Source organism: Urocitellus parryii, chromosome 12 (genome assembly GCF_045843805.1).
Source record: "Urocitellus parryii isolate mUroPar1 chromosome 12, mUroPar1.hap1, whole genome shotgun sequence".
In the NCBI taxonomy this organism is placed as follows: Eukaryota; Metazoa; Chordata; class Mammalia; order Rodentia; family Sciuridae; genus Urocitellus; species Urocitellus parryii.
Genome location: NC_135542.1, coordinates 29,368,164 through 29,391,598, shown reverse-complemented (window position 1 = coordinate 29,391,598; position 23,435 = coordinate 29,368,164). Strand labels below are relative to the sequence as shown.

Here is a 23,435-nt window from a genome sequence, read left to right as displayed (position 1 = left end):
GCCCCTAATATCTTAATAAGTCCTAAAAAAACCCAGAATGATTACAAGAAACTGTAACTCTAGAATTCTAAGAAAAATCTACTGATGTACACTATTATGACATTTTGTTTGATTTGCCCACTGATGTCACAGGAGTGATGTGTCCTTTTATGTTTATTGACACTTCATATAAATATGTTCCATTACAGCTGTTTTAACCTTATTTGTTGGAATTAATACTGTCTGCCTAATTTTCCCTCTAAAGTTAATTTTTTCTCTTTGTCTTTAGGTATCTTGGTAGAATATTTCTAAATAATCTACATAAACCATCATATTTGAAACAGAAACTCTTCTTTCTTAATATTTTTTTCACCTTACTTTGGGGAAAGCAGCCTCAGCCTTGTCACCAGAGACACTGGCTCTATTGTGGATCTCCTGGAGAGACCACCGCCCTGGAGGCTTTCATCTCATCTCCCTGCAGCTCACAGCTGTATACCTCATAACGTCCTTGGATTCTCAGTGAAAGGAACAAGAATCACATCTTTCCAGGAGTCTGAAAATTATAAAGTGTACCTCAAAATAAAATTTCAATGACAGGGAAAATGTTACATACACAGGACTCAGTAACTATGGCTCTTATTTTATCACCTACCCTTAAGTGTGTAAATCTCAACAATGTCCTCTAAGATAATATGCATCCAAGTTGAAGTCTACATTTTACAAAGTGGAATGACTTGTCTTTATTTCCATGAAAGTCTTCCTGGGTGAGCAGAGTTCCCCTCCAGAGTCCCCAGCTAATCAGAGTTCCTAACTATGTAATTCTCTTGCCTTGCAGAGTATCTTTTAGGAGCTTATTTTCTTAGTGAATGAATTTTAGATCCTTACTTTGAAGAAAAAGTTGACATTCCTATGTGCATACATGGATCATAAATATCATTGATCAACCTGATCTTGTTTCTTCCTAATATGTTTCTATTAGTCTTCTCATTTACAATAAATGCTGTGTTCTTAAAACTTTTCTAGTGTTCACATGTTATCTTGACTTTAATTTTTCCTCTCTTTTTGTGTTAGAGGTCAAATAAAAGTGGGTAAAAATTAGGCTATATTATTTTTGGGTGTTTGACAAAATGTCATAAATATTGAACACAATTACTGCTATCATATTGTTTTGGTTTTCTCCATTAAGACATGAAAAACTGGGCTGGGGATGTGGCTCAAGCGGTAGCGCGCTCGCCTGGCATGCGTGTGGCCCAGGTTCGATCCTCAGCACCACATACAAACAAAGATGTTGTGTCCGCCAATAACTAAAAAATAAATATTTAAAAAATTCTCTCTCTCTCTCTCTTTCCCCTCTCTCTTAAAAAAAAAAAACATGAAAAACTCTTACAGTGAGAAGTATATATTTGAAACGGTCAAGAAAGATTGTTATTGATCATTGCTATTTTAATAAAAATACATAAATCACTTAGAATACTTGAACTTAAATTCATCAGTGATGTTTTCCCTAGAGTTGTCTACCTCATTGCTATTCAAGAATTCTCTTGGCGTGCTGGGATTGTGGCTCAGTGGTAGAGTGCTCACCTCACATTCATGAGGCACTGGGTTTGATCCTCAGCACCACATAAAAATAAAATAAAGATATTGTGTCCCCACAACTAAAAAATATATACTAAAAAAAATAGAAGAATTATCTTGGCCCACTGGCCCTAGTATCAGTAGATTGGGATTATTGCTATATAGTCAGAAAACCAGTTCCATCCCAGAACTACTGAACCTGAGTCTGAATCTCTGATTCATGGTTGTGCATTTAAAAATTTGAGAATCACTCTTTTTACAAGTGGAGTATATACACTTTTTTTGACTTATGATACTCTTTCCTCAGAGTTAGAGAGTATCACTGTGTTACCAGGTATTTTCTTGAATAATTAAAGTCACTTACCAACTTGAGAACCAGTTCTACTAACTCTCATTTTATTTTCAGTCAACTTACAAGCTGTGTGAATGATCAAATGGTCAATGTGCTGTTAATTTATCTATTCTTATTTCAGGAACTGTTGACATTCAGGGATGTGGCCATTGATTTCTCTGAAGAGGAATGGGAATGCCTGGAATCTTCTCAGAGGAATTTATACAGAGACGTGATGCTAGAGACCTACAGAAACCTGGTCTTCCTGGGTGAGCAGAGCTTCCCTTCAGAATTCCTAATTATATAGTTTTCTTCCTTTGCAGAATATCTTTTGGGAGCTTCTGCTCTTAATGAATAAGTTTCAGATTCTGTCATTCAAGAAAAAGGCTCAGGCTGTTTTTGTTACAGAGAAGAAAATATTAATGCCATTGTTTTTAGTCCTTATTCTTGCCTTTTCTTGAGGTGATATATACCCTTCAGGTTTACAGTAATTCAGTGATATGGAATGATGTGAGCTACACATCAAAGTCCAATTTCTCCCCTTTATGGTACCAAAATAGAATATCTGTTTTCACAGGGAGATTCCCAACAAATAGACATTACATTTTCCAATGAACACATCTCATTGTATCTAAGCCATGTTTGGGCACCTTCCTATGGAGCAGAGGTGGGTAAAAATTAATGAAGCAGAGGATACAGTTGAGAGGTCCAAAGGTCATGGAGGTAGCCAAACTTCCAAATGTTGGGGGAGAAGTCATGCCACATAAATGGTTTTCCAGAAGCTTAGGTTTGTTTCTCTTGCTATCCTACAAGGACAGGTACTGCCCTATGTTTAGCATGCTTTTGATTTCTTCAGTCTCTTCCTCCTGTGGGGATGCCCCAATATATTGAAATAAGCAGCCCAAACACTCCCCTTTGCTTGTGAGGGTCATCATGATCCGACAGCATTTTCTTTATTTGGGGCATCTCTCAGAAATCTGGATACCTCTAGGTGAGGCATTGTAATTTATTAGTTTCATAAAGAAGTTTCTCTAATATCACATATATATTTATTCATTGAAATTTTCTTATCAGATTTTATTATGAATACTTACAATGAATTTTTTGTGGAATTTTTCTGATATAAAATGAATGTCAGTGATTCACAGTGGCTGCTCATTTTGGGTATATGGTCAAGGTGAATTTTGTAGTTATATAAAGGTTTGTAAAATAATACAACCATGGTTATTTAAAATTTTGTTGGCTAAATTTTCCTTTTCTTTTTTATTTTCTGTGTTTCATTTTCCAGGGTAAGTTTCACATTGTAGTATAGCTTTTTCCTCACATCAGTTAATGATATTTTTATTTTTTTAACCTACATTTTATGATTCAATGGCAATTTATAATATTTCACAAATTAGGGCAATGTAAGATGAAGTTAAGATAAGCCTGATCCTTGCTTCCATTGCCAGTAAATTATATTTGCCTCTATATTTTTATTTTTTGCTTTTATTGCCAATAAAATCATATTTGAGATAAAATGTACCTCATAAATTTTTCTTTTAAAGCATGTTTGGCATATGAAAATTATTGCCACTCCAGTTTCTGGTCATTCTTACATATTTTTGTCTTCATCTTGCATCCTTAGATTTTTAATCTCCTGTAGACTGCATATATTGTTTTTTATTTTTATAAGTTTCCTTTGCTTCTTTTCTGTTTCTTCCTTTTCTTCTGACTTTAACTTGTGGTTCACTCATTTTTATGGTGACATTCTTTTGATTCCTCTTTCAATTTCCTTCATTCTATGAACATTTTAAAATTTATTTTGGCATTTTATAAAATCATTTTAAGCTTACATTACATTTTAAACTGGCAACAAGGTCGTTACTGTTGTGCGCTTGGAGTAGTTGGAGGTGGGGCCCTTGACTGTGAGGCACAGAATCCTGGTTCCCAGGCCGCCACACCCACCATCTCCACGCCATCTGCCTGACCAGCCCAGCGGTGGTTTGCATGAAGTGCTTGGGCAAGTGCTTAGAGATTGCCTGCTACAAGAACAAGCTTGCATGTGTGTTCACATGGTACTTTCTCACCTACCCTCCTCAGGGAAACAGACCTAGATGATGTCCTGCAAACCTACCCTGTGTTTGTAATTGTTTGTGAAGGTCAGGTTGCAAAGGAGGAGGATCTCATTAGTCCACTTGGAACAGATGCCCAACCTGAAATCTGTAAGCAGATTTTGACTAAAGGAGAGGTTTAGATATCAGATAAAGAAGGCACCATACAGCTGCAGCAGATGTTCAGGGATATTTCAACCATTTTGGCGGACAGGTGTGTCAACCCAGAAACAAAAGACCTTACACCGTTGTCCTTGTTGGGAGAGCCATGAAGGACATCCACTATTCAGTCAAACCCAACAAGAGTACAACACATCAGGCTTTGGAAGGGATAAGGCAGCTGAAGGAGAAAACGAAGATGGAAGGTGGTCACATGAGGCCTAGGTTCTTTCCTCCAGTGAATGAAGGGAAGAAGCTGAAGGAGAGTGCAGGCCCTTGGTCAAGGTTATAGAAAGTGAAAACTACAGCCAGCAGCTAGAAATTGTGTGTAGGGCTGACCAAGGCTGCTTCCGAGAAATTGCTAATAAAAAAGGAAACAAAAGGCAAAGGTGCTTTGGAAGTACTCAGTTTGAGAGAGGAGAAATTTGAATGACACTCATCAGTCTCTTTGGTTATTAAAAAAGAAACAAACAAACACAAAACCACTAAAGCAAATGTTTTTCTTTCTGATGACACTGTTTAATTTCAGTGATTTGCCAAAAAAAAAAAAAAATAATAAAAAGGCGTAATTTGACATTTTCTGACTTATACATAGAAAGACTTCCTACATGAGTATAATGTGGGAATGATTTTGTTTTAATTTTAAATTGGTGTTCTAAACAAAAACAAAAACTCAAAAGAATGAAGTCCAAAGGGTCATTTTGCTGCTGTCTTATACCTTTATAACTTTCCAAAATGAAAGCTACTTGAGACAACTCTTCTGGCTAAAAAGTTAAGTTTTGTACATTGTATAGGTAAGATTATTTGGGGAATGTCATTATGACAAAAAGGAGTGTTTACTGGAGAAGGAAACCTGTCTTGTTTCTCTATGATTCAGTGTGTGGGGAACTATATTGTCAGTCAAGCTGGGATGATTTATTTCTAATTCTTAAAGTTACAATATATATCAGTATAGCTAAAATTATATGTAATCAATAAAACTACTATTTATATTAAAAACAAAAAAGCAAACTGACAATAAATTTTCTTCAATTTCATAACAAAAGTCAGTATATTTATTTATCCTTTGAACATTATGTTATTAATGGCAGTTTTATTTATACTGCATACCCATTAAAAGGTTTATGATAACTTTTATGTTTTTCTCTTTCAAATTCTGTTGAAAAAAGTGAGTGCTTTATGCCCAATCATTCCAGTAAAATTGAATTCTATATTGCTATATGGGTTTTCCTTGCTAGGAGAACTTTAAAATTTCATAAAACTTCTATTGCTGTGCACATATATTTCATTTTTCAATATGAGGGGTGCACTTTACTATATTTTGAAGGAGAGGTCAGTAGCTATGAAGTTTGGGTAAATTTATATATTTTTAAAGTCTTTGTTTTCTTATTTTTTGAAGGTTAGTATTTTGGGTTGCAGTGTTCTTAGTTGGTTTTGATGTTTTGGACACTATTACCCAGTTCCTTTTTGAGTTGAAAGGCTTCAACTAAGAAATTGACTTATAATCATATTCAAGTGCCTTTCTCAGTGGCACATCTTTTTCTTTTGGTGCTTTCAAGATTCTCTCTTTGTGAATATTGAAAAATTGAGTAAAATGTGCTTTGAGTCTTTTTTTTTTTTGTGTGTGTGTGTGTGTGTGTTTTTCCTACTTGGGAGATAATGAGCTTCTTGAATTTTGTTATCCTATTTATTGCTCATTTCACCACATCTCCAACTTTTTATTACCACTGGAGACTTTCCGTTCCCCTGCCCTTTTTCTTAGGCCTTTTTGCTTTTTGTTTTTCATATCTCCCTTAGTCGCTGGGGCTGGCCTGAAACTCGGGATCCTCCTGGCTCAGACTCCCAAGTGGCTAGGATTATAGCTATGTACAACCACCCCTGACTGAACACTATTACTTAATACTTTCTGCAAGTACATAACTTTTACTTATTTCTACTAATGATTTTGGTCCGTGTTTTAGTCAACATTCTGTGTTCTGGTATAATTCACTAAATTTATTTCAAATGGTTATTTAGCTTCTTTGGGTAATTCACAACTCTTACTTTCCTGATGTTCAATGCCTAGTGTTTTATTTGATTCTTGGATTAAGTCAAGTGCCCCCTTTTCTTTGTGTACTTATTATATTTTATTCGTCCATTTAAAAAAGAGTCTCTAGTAGATTAATTTTCATTTTGTAAAACAATAGGAAATTAGTAAAGAATTGAGAAATAGGGAAGCACGGTTCTGCATTCTGATATCTTCAGGTAATTGGGACAATGTTCAAGAGAATTTAATGTTTGAGGTATGTCACACCATGTCTCAAACCACTTTAAAAGGGCTTATTTTATAAGTCAGTGGTACAACAACTTTGGGCTTAATCTTAAGCATCACACATAAAAAATTAAAAGTAGAATGACCCTGTGATCCAGAAATGCACATTTTAAAGAAGTATCCCAGGGATATTAAATAAGCACATGGAAGAGATATCTCCACTACCATTTCATTGGAAGCATTGTTTACAGTAGTCAAGACAAGGACTCAAAGTTTTTGCCTATCAGTGATTGAGTGAGTAAACGATATGATATTTCTAATCCACAATTTAACATTAGAAAAGATATCCTGACACTTAAAGTGACATGAGATGAATATGTAGAACTGGGAATTATGTGAAATAGACACAGTAATTTGCAGCCTCATTTGACTCAATGTGAAACTTAAAAAGTGCAGAGAGTAAAATGTTTACCTGCTGTTGTGCTTTGGGGAGTGTTGTTCAGTCTGCAAAATATTATTGTAATGGACATAAAGTTAAGAGATCCATTGGTCTCATGGTGAGTGTAATGTATTATATCTTTGTTTTTGCAGGGGGGTACCCAGTATTGAAACTAGAAGCACTGAAAAACTGAAAAACATCCCCAGTTCTTTTTTTTATTTTTTATTTTGAGACAGGGTCTTGCTAAGTTACTTATGGTCTCCCATTAAGTTGCTGAGATGGTTTTGAATTTGGAATCCTCCTGCCTCAGCCTTCCAACGTGTGGGGATTCCAGGCTTGTCTCACTGCACTGGCTAATGTATTATATTCTTGGTGAATGCTAATAGAAATGAATGCAATGTTTTCTTAGCACTGATAATATAATGTGATAATTATATAAAATAATGCATTTATTAATTAGCTAGACTTAGTCATTCCTCCACTTATTTAAATTTTAAAATACCATGATATACTTAAATACATAAAATTGATTTTGTCAATTAAATGATTCAGTAAATAACCAAAATTATAAAAATGAAAGACAAATCATTTTTATTGACTGCCATGTGTTTACTTTGTTCTGATAATACTGACATAGGCTGTGTGGGTGGGTGCATGCATGGATGTGTATATTTTTTTCATTAAAAAGATTTATCCATATTTCTCCATATGGACCCTATGCTCTTTAGCCCTATTGAATATCTGTGTTATTGTCATCCAAATTCCATCTCTTATATCTGGGTCTCTGTCGTGGTAGACAGAAAATGATTTTCAGACAGTCTCCAAAAAAGCCAGAAATGTTCATGTTTCACATTTCCCTTTTTTTATTGAGAAATGAAGGAAGTTGGTGGATTTTCCCCAATTGTATGATAATGTATTCTGGAGTAGGAAGGCCTGTAGTGGATAAAAGTAACATGCATTCCTTTTCTATGGTATATATATGGTCCTTAATTATATGCTCATCTTGAATACTGTAAATGCTCAGATGTTTTTGTTAATTCTCACAAAGTAATTTTGTCTGTCTGTTATTCTTTCACTCACATATATTTGGAGTAAGGATGGCTTTCAGTGTACTCCTCTGCCACCCTGCTGATGTCCCAACTGCTATGACTTCATGTTTTATTTACAAAGTTTATTTCCAATCCAATATGTAAAATAATTGTCATTTTTATTTATTTCAGCCATGACCTCTCATCATACCCAGAAAATTTCACCAGAGCCTGGCATAGAACATTTATTTAAAAAAGTCATACAGAGAAGATGTGGAAATTGTGACCTTGACTTTTTACAACAAAAGAAAGTATGGGACATTGCAGGTGAGAATGAAGGTCAGAAATCATACTATAAAGAACAAGACCAATTAGTAGTGACTGTCCATAATGAAAATTCTACTGTCAACAGAACTGAAGAACATTTAATAGCTCAAGAAAGTATTCAATTTATAACTAAAGGCCAAGTTTCTAAAAGTGATCACTTAGAAAATTTCATTGGAAACCATCCATTACTCTGCAATGAACAAAGAATGTCTTCTTGTGCCCAAACATACATCTGTAAGGATTGTGGAGAGGCCCCTGTTTACTCATTATTGCTTAATCTAAATTCAGATATAAATTTCAGGAAAGTGTGCAACACACATAATGAAACAAGCAACACCTTTAGTCAGGTCTCTACTGTAAGCAATTACCAGTGTGCTTCTGTTAAAGAAAACAATTGTGAATGTAGCAAAACACAGAAGAACTCTGGCTCTGGTTGCAATATGAGAGAACATCAGCTTGGTCATTGTGCACAGAACCCTTACAGAGATGACGAATGTGGGAATGTCTTTCCTCAGTGCTCAAAGCTGATGACCCATCCAAGTACTCAGGGCCAAGAGGCGCCTTGCAAATGTGAGGCATGTGAGAGAGCTTCTAACCTAGTGGCTAGCCTTCCTCAATACAGTGGAGCTCCTCCTGGAAGGGAGCCCCCCAAATTTAAGGAGTGTGTCCAAGCAAGGAGTTGCTCACCCCTTTCTAAACACCACAGGTACCATAGCAGTGATCAACACTACAAATTTAAAGAATGTGGCACAACTTTTAGTCAAGAACCATCCCCTGGTAAGCACCATAGAATTCATACTGGAGAGAAACCCTACAAATGTGAAGAATGTGGCAAATCCTTTAAAAATTGTTCAAACTTTTCTAAACACCTCAGATGCCATAGCAATGAGGAAACCTACAAATGTAAAGAATGTGGAAAAGTTTTTAAGAAGTTTTCAACTCTTACTCAACACAAAAGGATTCATACAGGAGAGAAGCCCCACAAGTGTGAAGAATGTGGCAAAGTTCTTACTCGAAGAGCATACCTTACACAACACCAGAGAATTCACACAGGAGAGAAGCCCTACAAGTGTGAAACATGTGGCAAAGCTTTTAATCAAAGATCACACCTTACTCAACACCAGAGACTTCATACTGGAAAGCATCCCTACAAATGTGAAGAATGTGGGAAAGGTTTTAATCAAACCTCAGACCTTACTGAACACCAGAGAATTCATACAGGAGAGAAGCCCTACAAATGTGAGGAATGTGGGAAATGTTTTACTCGAAGAGGTTACCTTCCTCAGCACCAGAGATTTCATAGTAAAGAGAAGCCCTACAAATGTGAAAAATGTGGCAAAGGTTTTAGTCAAAGAGCTTGCCTTACTCAACACCAGAGAATTCATACAGGAGAGAAGCCCTACAAATGTGAAGAATGTGGGAAAGGTTTTAATCAAAGCTCAAACCTTACAAAACACCAGAGAATTCATACAGGAGAGAAACCCTACAAATGTGAAGAATGTGGCAAAGGTTTTACTCGAAGAGCATGCCTTACTCAACACCAGAGAATTCATACCGGAAAGCATCCCTACAAATATGAAGAATGTGGGAAAGGTTTTAATCTAACCTCAGACCTTACCCAACACCAGAGAATTCATACAGGGGAGAAGCCCTACAAATGTGAAGAATGTGGCAAATGTTTTACTCGAAGAGGTTACCTTCCTCAGCACCAGAGATTTCATACTAAAGAGAAGCCCTACAAATGTGAACAATGTGGGAAAGGCTTTAATCAAACCTCAGACCTTACTAAACACCAGAGAATTCATACAGGAGAGAAGCCCTACAAATGTGAAGAATGTGGGAAGTGTTTTACTCAAACACAAAATCTTACTGAACACCAGAGAATTCATACAGGGGAGAAGCCCTACAAATGTGAACAGTGTTGGAAAGGTTTCACTCGAAGAACCCATCTTACTCGACACCAGAGAATTCATAATGGAGAGAAGCCCTACAAATATAAGGAATCTAACAAAGCTTTTAAGGATCCTTTGTCCTTTACTAAACACCAGAGTGTTCGTGCAGGAGAGAATGGAAGTCCCAACCATAGCACCCCAGAGCACCTGCTGGCTTTCCTGCACATGCTACAAGTGCCCAGAGCCCTGGATTGCCACGCATTTCAGTAGCAACTAACCCCACACCAGCCACCTTCCCATGTGGGCAGTTTTGCAGGGCTGCTGACCCACAGGGAGGGAAGTTTTTTTTTTTTTCCTTTCTTTCTTTCTTGGTGAGGACATTTGATTTTCTTTCTTTCTGTTCATCTAAATTTCTTTCTGTCAGCATTGCTGCCTTCCTTTTTTCCATGTTTCCCTCCCTCCCATCACTTTCCCTCTTCTACCGTCTTGTCTTTATATTTTTTTCTTCTCTTAAATGTAAGTCCTCTGTGGATGAATGTAAAAATCATTCATCTCCCTAGCCGTCCTCCTGCAAGATTCCATATGCCCCTGATGAGTGCATTCCTGTCACCTTCCTGCTCATTTATTATCTGCACTTAGTTTGTACACCAGGTTGAAAGTTTATCCCTATCTCCTGCTTCCCTCTTGAAGTAGGAAAAAAAGGCTGACTTCAAGAGGCTGCTAAATATAATAGTTCCTGTTTGTACTTTTTTTTTTGTGTGTGTGTGTGTGTGTGTGTGTGTGGCCAGGCCCAATATCACAATCGCTGAATTAAATAGGGTAAAATGTAGAATTGCCCATGGCACAAAGATTCTGTTTTATTTTCTAGCAGCTTCTTTGCTGCCTGAGGGACTTTCTGCAGCTATACCTTCCTTGTGTCCAGGAAAAGCTGAGCAACAGTGTAACCTGATACAACTCCCAGCTGAGCCTTGGAACCTTTCCTCAACACATGAGCCGAAACACATAAACTACAGTCACCAGAAAGAGAACAGCATTGCGTTATTTTCATGATTCCCAGTTTTACTAATAATGCTCATTAGTTGCCAAAGAAAATCATTCCTTAGGCCTTAAGCCCTGCAGAATAATTTCTTTTGGGACAAGGTACTGCCACTCCCTGACAGACCTCCAATAGGATACAGAACCATCCCAAACCTGACATTGAACTTGTATAATTGGAATGTGGACTGTGTTTCCCTCTGAGTCAATAAAACACATGAAGAGGGCTGGGGATGGAGCTCAGGGACAGAGTGCCTGTGGGTTTAAGGCCTAGCATTATAAACAAGACCAGTCACCTTCCTTCATACTGGAAGGAAGAAAAGGAGAAGAGTGGGAAATACATTATAGGACTTGACATACACTCCCAGACATAAAATAGTGTGAGACCTAAGCTGGCACTGAATTAAACATCATTAAAAGCGACCTTGACTCTGTGTGTCTTGATGGCTCACCTGTAGAAATAAAACAAATTCCCAACCAGGTCTAACTCCCAGGCCTTTACAAAGGGCGCAGAGGAGATTTCTGTCCCCACTGAATTTGCAATGAGGCTTTTAGAAGGAGGAGCCCAGGAGGGAAGAGAAACACCCCCTGGCATCGTGGGCTTTGCACCCTTGGAACTGGGGTGGACAGCAGTGTTTGCTCTCCAGAGGAGATGGAATGACTGGCCTTTGTCACTCCCACCCTCCCTGAGACAATGATTGCAGAACACTCACAGCTGGTGAAGAAACCCAGGGTGCCCTGGAGATAGGCGGTGTACTATGGAGAATTAGATAAAGTGTTGCCTTCTCTGCCTGTAGCACTTCTCACTGTGCAGGAATTGGACAGGCGTAGCCCAGACACCTCCCCAGCAACGTGGGGACATACTTCGGAAAAAGAGGACTTTGCACACTAGTTTCTTATCCCATGTGCTCCAGGAAAATGTAAGGCTGGTGCAGTATGCACCTGAGGAGGCAGCAGGAACTTCTGATGAATGTGAGCTGACAGAGCCATCATCCCTCAGGGAAGGAGCAGCCCCAGTGAGTTCTTGGTACACTGGTTCAGCAGAGGCCTTGGGACCAGTGGACTCCCATTGCTACACAGCCCTCCATGGACACCTTAGGATGTGTTGGAGGCATAGGGCAGAGCAGCCTGTGGGCTGTTCCATGCCTTGTGTGCTAGAAATAGTGGGGTCCTGGGTGCCCCAGGAGACCAAAAAAAAAAAAAAAACACTCTAATCAAGTCTGTCACCAGGGCAAGAATTTTATTTCCATGCACATATCTTTATTTTTTATATGTCCATTGCTTTTGAGGTTTTTTTTTTTTTTTTTTTTTTTTTTTTGCGGGGGGGGGCAGGAAAATGATGATTTAAAAGGTTAACAAGATTCGTTTGACTGGAACTGGACTGTTCCTGACTTAATTTCTGGGAGACCCAGAGGCAGGTCACCTCTCCCTGGAGGCCTCAGTGCTGAGTGACCTCCAGGGAGCTGGAAGGTGTCTCCCTGGCCTGCTCATCAGCTCATTTGAGGATCAGATGCTCCTTGGGGACTACAATGGATACTAGGCTTGAGGGTCATCAAGTGGCCTCACTGTGGTGCCCTGAGGCCGCATAGTCGCAGCATAGATCACTTCAACAGTCATTTTAATCAGGAGGGGGCATGGCCAAATTCAGGGTGGCTGAGCAGAAGAAATCCTCGGGGAAGCTGTAATTTATATGAGCAGGGAGATGAGGCGCTGTGCTTACCCCCTCCCAGACGCCCACCTGCCCCGTGGGAGCAGTGTCCCTGCCCGGTCACGGAGACAGAGGGAGGATTTCACCAAGAAGGTGGCCCACTGCAGAGTTGGGCATGGGTGGGACAGTGGGCTCTAGAGGCTCCACCGAGGACCTGGCGCGGGCAGCCGGGTCAGGCCAGCCCTGCAGCCCAGCCCATGCTCTCGGAGCCAAACACAGGGCTGGGGAGCGGCTCAGAGGTGAGGCTCTGGGGTCAACCCACGCTGGAGCGGGAGGCAGGAAGATTGCCAGACCCTCTCCTGCCATCGGGAATGAATAGCAATAAGACCTGCTGTGAGGAGGGGGCAGAATGGGCGTTTGAAAACACAGAAATGCAGGTAAATTAAAAACTAAAATGACTCTCGACTCTCTTGGCTGCCTCTGGGGAGTCGAGGAGGGGAGGAAACAGGAAAGAAGGGAAGCAGATCAGTGATTTTATTATGCACTTTTAGCCATCATCGGAATTTAAAAACTATATGCATATGTTACTTTGATTAAGAACAAATTTAAAATTTCTGAATAATGTGAATATCACTTTTAACATTTATATAAGATCATATCAAGAATACATGATTAAGACCACCCTGGTTTCTTGGCTAGTCCCTTGTGATATTTGTTTCATTTAACCATCTCATATCCTCATAAGCTCCTAAAATGCAGAGACTGTTCTACCTCGAATGTGGTTTATTACTAACATTATAACATGAAATATAATGTTAATAATTTTAAAAATCACACTTGGAGAAGAACACACAGTAAAAGTGCTTGTTGCTCTCAGAGCGCCCAGCAGAAGGGGACAGTGTGCACAGATGCCCACACAAAGTCACTTGAAAGAGCCTGGCCAAGGCAGGGGGAAGGGCAGAACAAGGGCCAGTGGGCCTTCAGAGGGTTATGGGTGGGAAACTTGTGGCACCAGGGAGGCATTCTCACTGGGTAATGTTTTTTTACATTTTTTTTTTTTGGTTACTATGGATTGAACCCAGGGGCACATTACTACTGAGTCACATTCCCAGTCCTTCTTATTTTTTGCTTTTAGACAGAGTTTCACTGAGTTTCTTAGGTCCCTGATATGTTGCTGAGGCTAGCCTTGAACTTGTAATCCTCTTGCCTCAGCCTCCCCCAGCCACTTAGCATTACAGCTGTGCATCATATCTGGCCTCTGACATGTAAGTTGAATGTACTGGGTTAATAGATGTCTGGGTTCTTTTGTGTAGCTATATGAAAATACTTGAGATTAGGTAATTTATAAAAACAGAAGTTAGTTTTCTCACAGTTCTGGAGGTTGGAGTGTCCAAGTTCAAGGTGTTGGCAGAGCCAGTATCTGTTGAGCATTGGTCTCTCCCTCTGAGAGGGTGCCTGTTGCTGGTTCTCCATGGGGATGTGAACACTGTCCTCTCACGGCAGAGGGGTGGCAGGGCACAGGGAAGGGGCCTACACTGCTTTTCTTAATTCCCTAATGGATTAGGGTGCTGATCCATTCATGAGGCTCCACTTCCCAGAAGTCCCACTTTTAATACCACCTTGGGGCACTAAATTTCAAAACATGAATTTTAGATGAAGTTCACACCACAGATTGGGGAAAAAGGTTAAACGGGAGGGACACCATGAGGTCATAGTTAAACCACCCCCATAATAATCACAAACACTCAGAAACAGACAATGGCCAAATGGAAGTCCGTTGTAGGCCAGCCTCAGGCTCTCAGTAGTCATGGAATCAATAAAGAGCAAGGAAGTCAGGTTCCCATCAGCTGAAGAGTAGGCAGGTGAGATGTGGCAGGTCCTTGCAATGGAGTAGTACTGGGCAAGGACATTATGAACTGTTCCATGCTGCTACTGGAGGAACGGCATAGACATTATGCAAAGGGAAAGAAGTCAGTCATGAAAGACTGTTGATGTTGAGATGCCATTTACAGGAAGAGTTCCCAGCAGGCAGATCTGTAGAGACGGAGCAGGGGAGTGGCTGTCAGGGCCTACGGGCAGGAGGGTGAGTGGGGAGTGACAGGTAAGGGGAAGGGGTGCCTGTGGTTCCTGCTGCTGTTTGAAGTAGGAGAAAAAGTTGAGTTGAAGGAAGGACTGGTTTCTTTACAGGAGCCAAGGGGCACACCTGTAATCCCAGAGACTCGGGAGGCTGGAGCAGGAGGATCACAGTTCAAAGACAGGCTCAGGAACTTAGTGAGACCTAGTCTCAAAAAAATTTATTTTTAAAAAAAGCATGAGGATGTAGTTATTAAGTGCCTCTGGGTTAATCCCTGGTACCACGAGAGGGTGATAGTCATGATCTAGAGAAATCTGTCTCCCTAGGAGGCACACTGCTGAAGTCAGGAAGTGACTTCTGGGCACCATCAAAAGCATCTGGTCTGTTAAGACCTCAGCCAGGAGTGGGCGCAGAGAATGTGCTCAGTGTGTGAGAGCCTCTGCATTTGACCCCAGAACCTACCAAACCTCAGAAAGGTCACCAGATGTAGGTAGTTCCTCACTTCTGTTTTCCAGACTTACAGTGGTACAAACTGTCCCCACACAACCACTGGTGCTTGCTTTTAGGTCAGTGTTTAGCACTCTGCATAACATAGTCAGCACTTTGTGGGCTGGGGAGAGGCTCAGTGGTAGAGTTCACTTAGCATGTGCCAGGCCCTGAGTTCCACCCTGGCACAGCAATGGAAGACGAGTAATACTGCAGGGCGAGGTTGGCTGTGTTGCTGACTGCTCCACTGCAGGTGCCGTGTGTGTTCCCAGTGTGCTCAGGTCAGGCTTGGAAAGGCTGTGGCAGTCAGTAGGTTAGAAGTGTGTTATGCATTGAATTGCTGAACAATTTTGCACCTTACATAGGAAGTCCCCAGTGCAAGTACAGCTGGGGCTAGGAGGCCACCAAAGACCAGAATCTGTGTCAGTGCTCTCCACACATAGTCTGGGGATTGAACCCAGGCATGCTCTACCACTGAGCTACAGCCCCAGCTCTTTAGATTTTGAGCGAGGGCCCATCTGTCCTTAGCCCCAAAGCTTTATTCTCTCCCAGGAACTTGCATTCAGTGGGAACCCTGAGGGTGGAGGCTGATTTGGGCTTCCTGAAAATCTGATTTTTGGGGGCCCAGCTCTCTGGAGCCCAGGGATCTCACCCAGGGAGATATGTGTTTTCCCAGACAGTTTCTCCCTGGACAGGGGCTGGAGCCTAGCAGATATGAAGCTGCCAGGTGCCATCATGATTATATCTCTGCTCATTGACAGCCAGCTGGCACTCACGGGGCTCAGAGTCAAGCTGGACCAACCTCAGGCCGAGGACTGGGTCTGCTCTGGGATTTGTTCCCAGGCCCGTTGCCTCCCAAGCCTGGTCCTGTGTCATGACAGCCTCGTAACAACATGGAGTTGCTTTACATTGCTGATCCCAGTCTCATAGAACAAGAGGGAAACAAGCCCTGCCTTGCACACCTCTCCCTGCTCACCCCCAGCACCACTCAACCGTGTCTAGTACCACAAACGCAAGTGGAGGCTTCTCAGGGTCTGCTGCCTGTCTCAGGAGTGAGTCAGCTTGTTATCTTCAGGACAGAAGTGACCCAAGGTCAGGGTGGCAGGGAAATGCAGACTGAGGTGCCACAGTGCAAGTGTCCCTCATGGAGGAAGGCTTCTTGTCTTGGAAACTGTGGTGGCAATCTTGGAGACAGCGTTCCAATACAGCCTAAGACCACCCAGAAGTTCCCTGGGGACCACTGTCCTCATTTCTGCAGGATGCTTCTGAGAGTTTGACTGCTCAGAAGTCCCCAGTGCGAGTACAGTTGCAGCAAGGAGGCAACCAAAGCACTAGAACAAGCCTCTTATTTTCTGGAATGGCCTTCACTTTAAGTTACTGTATTACCAGATAACAGCTTAGCTTTAGTCAGACCACCCACCATAGAACCTGGCTCCAGCAGTGGTGGGACCTGGGGACATGGATTTATCTCTGTGTCTACCGTTAAGTGTGCCCATGACAGCAGTGTGGTGGCCCTAGGGGCTCTAGGGGAACATATGGCACCAGCCACTGGCCAGTGGTGCTCCACAGAGTGGGCTGTGAGGGGCTGTCCCACCCCATGATTCAGACAGGTTGTCACATACTCAGGACACAAAAGCAGTGAGCAGTAAGCATGGTGTCCTCATTCTGCAGGGTGACAAAAGCTGGGGTCCAGACAACAGATGGCACAGGAGCCATTTACTCTGCTGTCAGGAGCTGACTCCCAACTGCAGCTAAGCAGCAGCTTGGACCTTGCTGGGGCTGCAGGTGAGGCTGCACAGGGCTGCTGTCACAGAAGCAAAGGAGGCGGAGGAGTGCTGGTCTGGCAACAGAAGCCTGGGGGCACCTGGGAGGCCTCCTGGCATGAGGATGTGCCCGCTGTCCATCAGGAAGTTTTGTGTCCCTCCAGGACCAGGCAAGCTGGCCAAACTCCACCTCTGTTGCCACTATGTAGAGAAGCCAGGTTGCTGGTCATTGAGGTCAAGCAGGTCCATAAAGTTTGTCTCTTCATCTGCTGCCCTGTTGGAGGACACCCCAATGTGCAGAGGCAGGGCTGCCAGCACAGGCCACAGCAGGATCCTGGGGCAGGCAGGGTGGCCTGGGCCAAGGCAGTGGTGAGATGGAAGGTGGGACCAGTCCCACAAGAGCTGTGGAAGCAGCCAAGAGGATTAGTTGATGAAAGGATGTGAAGTTGGTTAAAGAGGAAGGGTGGAGAAAGGCCCCCAAGTCCTAGGCTGAGCTAATGGAAGGAAGGAGAACTGTGGTACCATCTATCTTCTGTCTTTTAGTCACCTGTTAGTTATCTATCAATCCATCATCTATCACTCTCCACTCTTCTAATACTCTATTTGCTATCAATGTATCATCTAAAATATCCGTCATCTATCATCAATTATCATTTATGAATCTATTTATCATGTTTCATCTATCAGTATCTTATGTGCTGCATCCAATTCCACTAACTGAGCTGGAGACATTTTTACTTTTCTCACTGTGGAACCCAAAGTGCCTAGAACTGAGCAGGCACTTAGTAGGTGCTGAAGGGATTGTGTAGAAGGTGGCACCTGCCCAGGAAGTCCTCCATTAGTGTTCATTCTTTGATACCCATGGTCACTGCTCTGGGGTGGGAGCTTCCTCTCCAGGCTCCAGCTCTTAGGAGTGCAGATCTCTGAGCTTTGGTGAGTTTTGCGGGGGTGCTGACCTTCATGGAGAGGTCTGCAGGACGGTTTGTACATATTTGATGAGGTGGGCTGACAGCCTCAATGTGTTGCCCTTGCAGGATACTATGAGGCTATCTCCTTTGCCACTGTGCAGATCCTGTCCTTCTCACTGGCCTGGGGTCTGCCCCTGTGACTGCCTACTGACCTGCCATTTACTTGGTGGTTTCACATGTAGCAGCACTGGACTGACACAGTGCCACTAGCTCCTTCTAGCAACGAAGCTCAGGCACACTGGTTAATTAAGATTAATTAATTTGTCCAACACCAAGAGCCAGTAGGTGCAGGATTGAAAATCTGTATTGTGATTGATGTTACTGTTGTGTCTTCCTTGCTCTGTTGGGTGGACAGCCAGAGTGCTTCCATGGGACTCAGAGAAGGAAAGGGGATGGCTTTCTAACTTGGAGCTATAATCCTGGATTCTACTCTCCAGGTTTCCCTTTGATCCAAGTTGATTCTGAGCCCCATCCTCTTTCCTGGCTTGAAAATCTGCATTTCTATTTATTATTTTAATACATTATAGTAATACATAATAGTGGGGTTCATTTTGATTCATCCATAAATGCATATAACATAGTTTTCTCTATTTCAGCCCAGAGTTGAAACAACCCCTTTCCTACCCCTCCGTTCTCCCCTCACCCCCTTTCTCTACTCTATTGGTCTTACTTCTATTTGTTTATTTTAAATTGGATCATGATAGTTATAAATAAAATTGGAATGCATTGTGACATATTCACACATACTCCTAGTATAATTGATTGACTTTATTCCCCTGTTCTTCCTTTCCTTTCTCTTCACCCTCTCTTTTGTTACCTCAAATCTACTCTATCTCCCTTCTGTTTTACAATATCACCCTTTTAATTCTTTTTATTCTGTGTAGTTTTGGCATGCGAGAGAAAACATTCAACCCTTGACTCTGTGTCTGGCCTGTTTCACTTAGCATGTTCTCCACTTACATCCATTTACCCACGAATGTCCTAATTTTATGCTTTTTCTGAGCAGAACTCCATTGTGTATATGTGCTAATTTTTTATCCATTTGTCTATTGATGGGCACCTGGGCTGGTTGTATAACTTGGCTGTTGTGGGATGTGCTGCTCTAATCACATGTGTGCATGGAAATTCTGTACCTCCATCCCAGTTAGAAATTGTAGGTTGTATCATTTCATCAAAGACCACCCTATTCTTCCCTCTTGCTCCTGTGGGGCAAGCAGTCTCAGCAGCCCAGTTGTGCTGGGGCAGTGGAGCACATAATGACAAAGCCAGAGAAACTTCCTGGAGATAGCACCAGAGAGCTGTGGCTTGTTGGAGAAAGCTTGTGAGGAGTCAGTGGCCACTCCAAGGAGAATTCAGTGGCCACAGGCTGAAAGAGAGCCCCCTCCCCATCCCTCACGGTGCTTTGCCAAGTGTGCCTGCCTTATTCATGGCATTTTGTACAGTGGTGGCTGGCTGGACAGCTGACAAGTATCCTTCCACAGTGTCCTCAGTCCCACATCTGGTCCCATTTATAGAGAGATCTTGTATGTTGGGACTCATCAGAATTAGCTTGTTAGGTGCGTGTTTCTGATCAACATCCCAAGGAGCAACTGTCCTGGTGTACATACAAGAAAGTGGCTTATACGGTCAACACCAGCCTGTCCTGTGTACCAGTATCCGTGAGTGGAAGCCCATGTCCCTCAAGACAGCATGATCTGGACTTATCTAAGCACTCCTGGATTTTTAGAGTTTCTACTAGGAAATCAGATTTTTTTTTTATTGGTTTACCTTCAAAAGTGACCTAATGTTTCTCTACTGGAGGCTTTTACTATTCCATGGGTACATTCTCAGTATACTATCTGCATACTATGCATATTCAGCATTCTACTTATAATGTGCCATGGAAACGTTATTTTTGGGGTCTTATCTATTTGAGGTTCTAAATGAATCTGTGGCTGGATGTTTATCTAATTCCTAAGGTTTGGAAACTTTTTTGCTATGAATTTACCAATGCCAATAGCCTACCTCTACTCCTTCCTTGATGCCAATGTCTCTTAAATTTGGTTTCTTAGTTTTGTCCCAGACTTCTTATATATTCCAATTATAGTTTTTGTTCTTAAATACTATATGAATATAAAAGACTAGATATATGTCTTCAAGATCTGAGATTATGTGTTTTGGTTGTTCTAGTCCATTGGAGAGATCATCAACTGTATTTTATTGAGTCTTTTATTTCTAATATTTATATTTGTTTCTCTCCAGATTCTTTATTGAAATGATCCTTAACAATCTGTATTTTCTCCCTTTTTCATTATTTAAGGCTTATTTTAATCCATTAATTCCTTTGATAATATTTTAAGTCATTAAGTTGTTGTCTAGGGATTCATTCAATTCAATATATATGGGTTCAGTTATTGAGTAGCTACAAACTTTTGGAGGTATCTAGTGATCTGTTTCACTATGTTTTCTGAGGTCCTGTATTTGGACATCTGCTGTGATGGACTTATTTTCCTCTTTTTTGTGAGGGTCTTTAGTGAGCAGTTTTTAAAAACATAATAAATAAACCCTGGTCTAGGAACACAGGATCAGCTTAATCAAAGTATCACTTTGAGAGGAAGGAGTAACAACCAGTAACAGTAAAAATTTAGGAGCAAAGTATGTATTCAATGTATACTAAAAATGTATTCAATATATAGTAAAATTACTAATGATCTCTAACAACTCTATTATCCAAAGAAGAAATTGGGTAAGAAATGACATAGATATTTTAGTTGTATTCTCATTGCTGTGATTAAAATATCTGACAAGAACCACTTAGAAGGGGAAAAGTATATTTTGGCTTATTATTTCCAAGTTTCAGTCCATGTTTGGCTGACTCCATGGCTCTGGGTCCGAGGTGAGCAGACACTGTGGTGCAGGGCACAGCAGATGTAAACAGAAAGCAACCAGGAATCAGAGGGAGAGTTTTGCTCACCAAAGACAAAATAGAACCCCTAAAGACATGCTCTCAATGACTTACTTTTTCCATCCATAGTCTGCTTTTTCAAAGTTCTCAGCCACTTAAACAATTCAAATGGATTAGCCCAATATTTAGGCTATACCTTTGATAATCAAATTGTTTCACTTATGAATATTCTTGCATTATCTCATGTATGAGGTTTTTGGGGACACTATATCCAAAACATAACATTCTGCTCCTGGCTCCCAAAAGCTCATGCCCATCTAACCAAAAAAAAAAAAAAAAAAAAAAAAAAAAAAAAAAAAAAAAACCCAAAAAAACCCAAACCCAAACAAAACAAAACAAAACAAAAAACAAAACATGACATTTAGTCCGTTTCCAAGAGTCCTCACAGCCTTAACAGTTCTGACATGACCCAAATGTCCAAGTACAAAATCTCTTTGGAGGCTCAAGGCAAATTTTAAGCTCTTCCCTTATAAATATGAAAAGCAAAAAATATATATATATATATATATATATATTCAATATACAATAGCACAGAGTAAACATTTTCACTTCCACTTATGAGGGAGAAATAGGGGCATAGAAATAAGGAATAGAACCAAAGGAATATGAAAATTTAGCTAGAAAAACAAGTTCTGTAGCTCCATGTCTTGCAGCTGGGGCACAAGGCATTGCGATGTTCTATCCAAAGGGTTTGTGTAGCTCTGTGCCTATGACCTGGTTTGCTGAAGCCCACAAGGCCTTTCTTTTGACTTGCTTTGGCTTGCTTCTTGCAGCTGTCTTCAGAATGTGTCCAAATTTACTGGCATCTCTTATATTTGGGGAGTCTCTGCTGCAGATTTGGCTTTATTTTCACAACTTCATGCATCACCTTCTCAGGGAAGACTTCAAGGACTCCAAAGTTGCTATACTTTGGTTGACCTCCCAGTTTTGCCTTTGAAATCTCAATGGAAGCCTCAATGACCCCCTGACCCTTGCATCCTGCATTCCTGAATAACTAGCACCCTGTGGCTGATGCCAAGGACTGCCAGCCTCCTGTGCAGAAGCCAGGCCTCCTGGGATCATGACTGTAGCAGCCTCTGAGTGTCTGTGTGGCTGAGCTTGGTGAAAAAATTTCTAGTTACTCCTGTGAAAGTAGGGTGCCCCTATGATCTTTTTTTATTAGCTATACATGACATTACAATGATCTTGGCAACTCATACATTTGAATCAAATGGGGTATAATTTCTCATTTTTCTGATTGTACAGATTGCAGAATCACATTGGTCATACAGTCACCTATATATATACAGCAATCATAATGTCTATTTTATTCTGCTGCCCTTCCTATTCCCCCTTCCCCTCCCCTCCCCTCCCATCCATTATCTCTATCCAATCTAATGTGACACACTTTTTTTTTCTTTTTCTCCTCACAACATCATACATGTATTCTGTATAACAATGAGGGTCTCCTTCCATCTTCTTTGTAATTCCCCTTCTCCCTCCTTTTCCCTCCCACCTCTCTTCCCTATTTAGTGGTAGTCTTCTTCTCATACTCTTCCTCCCTATCCCATTTTGAGTCACCCCCATTATATCAGAGAAGACATTCGGTATTTGTTTTTTAGGGATTGGCTAACTTCACTTAGCATAATCTGCTCTAATGCCATCCATTTCCCTGCAAATGCCATGATCTTGTTATTTTTTAATGCTGAGTAATATTCCATTGTGTATAAATGCCACATTTTTTTAATCCACTCATCTATTGAAGGACATCTAGGTTGTTTCCACAGTCTAGCTATTGTGAATTGTGCTGCTATAAACATTGATGTGGTTGTGTCCCTGTAGTATGCTCTTTTTAGGTCTTTTGGGTATAGTCCGAGAAGGGAAATAGCTGGGTCAAATGGTGGTTCCATTCCCAGCTTTCCAAGGAATCTCCATACTGCTTTTCAAATTGGCTGCACCAATTTTCAGTCCCACCAGCAATTTATGAGTGTACCTTTTTTTCCCGCATCCTCACCAGTACTTATTGTGGTTTGATTTCATAATGGCTGCCATTCTTATTGGAGTGAGATGGTATCTTAGAGTAGTTTTAATTTGCATTTCTCTGCTAGAGATGGTGAGCCTTTTTTTCATGTATTTTTGATTGATTGTATATCCTCTTCTGAGAAGTGTCTGTTCAGGTCCTTGGCCCATTTGTTGATTGGGTTATTTGTTTTGTTGTTGTTTAACTTTTTGAGTTCTTTGTATACTCTAGAGATTAGAGCTCTATCTGATGTTTGAGGGGTAAAAATTTGTTCCCAGGATGTAGGCTCCCTATTCACCTTATAGATTATTTCTCTTGCTGAGAAAAAAACTTTTTAGTTTGGATTCATCCCATTTGTTGATTCTTGGTTTTAACTCTTGTGCTATAAGTGTCTTATTAAGAAATTTTTGGCCTGCTCCCACGTGATGAAAATTAGGGCCAACT

General features: G+C 41.0%; 1 protein-coding gene and 1 pseudogene across 1 annotated transcript in view; both read left to right on the top strand.

Moving 5' to 3' along the window:
• The window catches only part of LOC113200621 (uncharacterized), a 29,629-nt gene extending 19,285 nt beyond the window's left edge, over positions 1-10,344 (top strand). Inside the window, exons 3-4 of the mRNA XM_077791730.1 lie at positions 2,028-2,158; positions 8,901-10,344. Coding sequence (XP_077647856.1) covers positions 2,028-2,158; positions 8,901-10,344 — 1,575 coding nt within the window. The remainder of the gene's footprint in view (positions 1-2,027; positions 2,159-8,900) is intronic.
• On the top strand, positions 2,524-4,570 carry LOC113200622 (ribosome maturation protein SBDS-like; annotated as a pseudogene).
• Positions 10,345-23,435: the final 13,091 nt, after the last annotated feature.